At 44.6% G+C, this 4,743-nt stretch overlaps 1 protein-coding gene across 1 annotated transcript; it reads right to left on the reverse strand.

Annotated features, from left to right (window-relative positions):
- Positions 1-1,381: 1,381 nt before the first annotated feature.
- On the reverse strand, positions 1,382-2,704 carry LOC122732448 (mas-related G-protein coupled receptor member X2-like). The gene has a single exon (XM_043972592.1). The coding sequence runs from the start codon at positions 2,291-2,293 to the stop codon at positions 1,382-1,384; it is 912 nt and encodes a 303-aa protein (XP_043828527.1). The 5' UTR covers positions 2,294-2,704.
- Between the last annotated feature and the right edge of the window lie 2,039 nt (positions 2,705-4,743).

Below are 4,743 nucleotides of genomic sequence, written 5' to 3' on the forward strand. Positions count from 1 at the left end.
AAGGTTGTATTTCCTCTCCCTTTACTCTTCAGGACAGGACAGTGGCCATTTGTTGGAGTTGCCCTCCTCTGGCTGGTGAAGCACAAGGCCCTGCACCTCACTCCCTAGGTAGAGGAGCCTCCAGTAAGCTAGAGGCCTCCAAAGTCCACAGAGCATTGGGCCCGGAGTCAGGAAGATCTGAGTTCAAATCTAGTCTTAGATACTTATTGCTTTGGGACTCTGGACAGTTCACTGAACCTCTTCCTCAGTTTTATCAAGTATAAAATGAATATTATGAAAGCCCCTTCCTCTCAGGGATATTGTGAGGATTAAATGAGATATTTGTAAAGCACTTAGGACAGTGTCTGGTATATTTTTATTGTTCAGTCATGTGAATCTATGTGACCCCATCTGGGGTTTTCTTTCTTTTCTTTTCTTTTTTTTTTTTGAACAATAAGCATCTCTTTATTTGTTTACACTGGTACAAAAATGGGTAACATGAGCAGCAACAAAAAGTGTTTACTTGAGGTTGAAGTCAGAGGCTGCTACTCCCCAAAATGTTAAATAAAACAATGTATAACATCAGTAGTAAAATGTTAGCATTTTTCAGCCTTGTAATCTTTTGAAACCTTATTGAGCAAAATAAGATAAAAGATTGCACATTTATATTCAGGAATGTAAAGGTCTACTTATCCAGTTTTTCTTATAAAACTAAACTCTGGGGGCAGCTAGGTGGTGCAGTGGATAGAGCACTGGCCCTGGATTCAGGAGGACCTAAGTTCAAATCCGATCTCTGACACGACACTTGCTAGCTGTGTGACCCTGGGCAAGTCACTTAATCCCAATTGCCTCGCCAAAAAACCCCCACCAAAACAAACAAAACAAACAAAAAAACTAAACTCTGTAGGTGTCTACAGAGTTGAGGCTTTTGTTTCTCTCTTTTAATCAGTAGTCTAACAAGGACATCTGGGGCTTTCTTGGCAAAGATACCAAAGTGGTTTGTCATTTGTTTTGCTAGCTTATTTTACAGATAAGGAAAAGGAGGAAAATGATTCAGTGACTTGCCCAAGGTTACAGAGCCCATTGGTGTCTCAGGCCAGATTGGACCTGATATCTTCCCATTCCAGGCCCTGGAACTCTATCCTCCTCACAGCCCAACTGCCTGGAATGTAGTAGGTGCCTAACAAATGCTTGTTCATCACTTAGAGTTCAAACCCTAGGCACCAACAAAAGGGACGGAAGGGTGAATCCTAGCTTCCTTCCCAGGGAGGTTGGAGATGGGGCAGCAACTGGGCTTGGGGCAAGGGGTTTATTTCAAGGGTTCCCATGTCTGTGCATCATGTTCTTAACCTCAGAATGATGTCTCTGGGCTGTTGGTGTGGGGGGTGACCCTCATAGCACCTCACAATTGCTGCTCATCCCTCAGGGCCCTCTGGAGGACCATTCTGAGGGGCTCCCTCCTTTTATACCTTTCTCTGCCCAGGAAGAAGTAAACGAAAGGGTTCATACTGCTGTTCACACAGGCCAGGAGCTGAGGGAGCCAATGAGGGAGGACAATTTCGTGGAAACTAGATACGAAATCGCTGATCTCCATGGGCAGGCCACAGAGCAGAAACACAAGGACGGTGAGCAGCACCAGGAGGTAGAGCCTGGGGGGCTGCCGGCGCTGGGAGCTGCACTGGACCCTCTGCAGCAGAGTCAGGCTGGACACGCACAGCACACAGGTGAGAAGGGTGAGCCACACGATCTCCATGATGAAGAATTCGCAGCACAAATATTGACCACACACATAAAAAGAAACACCAAAACTAGTTACACTGAGCAGGCTGGCCAGAGCCCAGAGGACAGCGCACACAGCAGCAGACGTGCGCTTGGGGCGGTGACATTTGTACCAGATGGGGAAGAGCACGGAGAGACAGCGCTCGGTGCTGATGGCAGCCAAGAGGCTCAGACCGACGGTGTAGAACAGGTATTTGGCGTAGTTCAGTAGCATTTCTGTAAAAGAATAATCCAAATAATTGACAAATCGATGTGTGGAGAACAGGAAGGAGCAACAAAGGAAGAGGGCGTCAGCTCCGGCCAGGTTGAGGATGTAGACCGAAAATGGGTTCCTCTGGATGCGGAAGCCCAGGAGCCACAGGACGATGCTGTTCCCCACCAGCCCAACCAGGGCAACAAGCAAAGAGGGGATCCGCATCCAGGTATCTAAGTCAATTTCTCCAGGTGCCACAAGACCCGAACTCGTGTTTGCGCTGCTCTCCGTTGTGTTGTCATGAACATATTCGAGCTGCCCATTTGTGGGGGACACAGCCATGGTCGTCGTTCTCAGCCTCAAAAAGCTCTGCTCCTTTCAGTCGTCCTGGGGACACGAAGACAAGGAAGTGCATCAGGGATTCTCCCCAAGATTTGCTCCCCATTTACTCTACCCTCAAGCGTTAGAGCCTCCTCTTCCCCACTCCCTCTCTCTAGGGGGAAGCTAGGTGGTGGCACAGTGTGCAGAGGTATGGACCTAGAGTAAGAAATGAGTTAATCTAATCTCAGACACTAGTGAGATAAGTGATTATTTCTCTCGTATTAATAACCAATTTTTCAATGAGCATGGTCTTCCCTTCCTACTTCCTCATTCAGAAACCAGCTCCCTGTAGATTATTCAGTCTCTGAAGGACATTGGTGATGAATGAGATTGCCCAAATCCTTGGGGTACATGCTTTTTGATCTTGGGTGGGATCCCACCCACCTGGAAGACCTTACAAAGACAATCTGAGGTAGGTGGCATTCTTACCCTAACATTGTTCATTGTTCATTGACTGGGTAGAGATGGATCCATTGTCCAGCTAGCTGGAGGTAGCTGAACCTCATCATTACCCTCAGCAGGGGGAGCTGCAGGCTTTCAGCCCACCTCCTTGTCCACCCCCCCCCCCCATTGATTGTTAACTAATCAGAGTTGATTTCCACCCTTAGGCACACTCTCTTTTCCAAAGACTTTTTAAGCATTGGATGTTTTTCAGGGGGGCATCATTGGCTTTCGTGAGGGGCACTGACCTCAATCTATTAAATATTTGCTGCCATAGTTAATAAATGATTATTAATTACCAATAAATTATGTTTCTCAGACTTCTCATCCATCACACTACCTGTGTGACCCTGGACAAGTCACTTAACATCTGTCTCTCTTAGGTTTCTCAGTTGCAAAATGAGGTGAACAACAGCACCAATCTCATAGGATCTTCAGAGGATCAATTGAGAATAATATTTATAAAGTATTTCACACTGTGGCTGGCACATAGTAGGCCCTTACAAAAAACTTGCTTCCTTCTCCCCTTTCCCCCTTCCTCTCTTTTTAAAAAAATTGACTTTAATTCCTTTAATAGCTTTCTTTTTCTTTTTCTTTCTTTCTTTCTTTCTTTTTTTGTGGGGCAATGAGAGTTAAGTGACTTGCCCAGGGTCACACAGCTAGTAAGTGTGAAGTGTCTGAGGCTGGATTTGAACTCAGGTCCTCCAGAATCCAGGGTTTTATCCACTGGGACACCTAGCTGTTCCCCTCTCCCTTTCTCTTGCTATGATGTGATAGTGAGGTGTAGAGATGAGTCTTCTGGAGACATCTGGGGGGTCTTCTCTGACCACACTCTAACTTAGCTTTCAATCTTTTCTCTCTTCTGTTCTTTCTTTAGTATATGGAGGTTTGGTTTTCTTCTGCAACCTAAAGATGGGCCTAAGGGTTGGCTGAACCACTTGATTCAATGCAACAGACATTTGTTTATTCATTTAATATATGTAAGCACGAATATATTTGTCATTTACTCCCATAGAATTCATAAAATCATTCATTATGTTTCATTTTTACTTAGAGAATTTCATTTATTTGTATTTCTTTTACAGAATTGTTATTGTTTAGTGTTGTGTCCCCCAGAAAGTCAATTTTTAAAAATCAAAGGATAAAAGAGAAGAGGAAAAAATGTCATCACAACTAACCATCATGTAAACTAAGTCCAAGAATTTACCACTTAATGTTCCATATCCATAGTCACTTACCTGTAGAAAGGAGGGAAGTAAATGCACTTCTCTATTGGCTTTCTGTGCCAAACTGCATTAAACATTTGCTCAGTACTTACTGTTTTGAGACACTGGGCCCAGAATAATGTTCACCACTAGGCTTCGTGCTGGGAATACAAAAACAATGAAACTGTCCCTACCCTGTGGTAGCTGATATTTTACTGACAGTGGGCAGAGGGGAAGAGGAAGCAGCACCAGGTGCTTACCTCATGTCAAAACAGGTAATTGATCAGCATAAGACATGACTAACTTCGGGAGCCAGGAGTGTTGATTGCTGTGCCTTCAGATCCTCTTTATTGAGAAATGATGTTTTAGGGACAAATATCTGTGAGAGGGTGGGTTGAATCATCCAGACTGAGAATAGGAGAAAATCAAGCCATTCTGGGGTCCACTCAGCCTGAGCCAGAGGCTGAGCCTGCAGGATTGGCAACAAAAACTTTCGTGGGGTATAGGGGCTTCTCAAGCACTCCAAATATAACTCTTTCTCTCTGCTGGGGACCATACTAAAAAGTGTCTGAAGATTGAGGGTTGTTCCTTGCCTCTAAGGGAAAAAAAACCTCATCAGAGCACAGCAGCAGAAACTTTTGTGGCCCCATCTGAAGGGATTGATGTAAATGTAAAGAGAAAGGGTTCAACTCACAGAGAAATCTTCAGCAGATCCAAGGATGACAGAATTACAAAGGAAGACCTTTAGAAGGAGAACTTCCCTTT

The sequence above is a fragment of the Dromiciops gliroides genome, chromosome 6 (genome assembly GCF_019393635.1).
Source record: "Dromiciops gliroides isolate mDroGli1 chromosome 6, mDroGli1.pri, whole genome shotgun sequence".
NCBI classification, from domain to species: domain Eukaryota; kingdom Metazoa; phylum Chordata; class Mammalia; order Microbiotheria; family Microbiotheriidae; genus Dromiciops; species Dromiciops gliroides.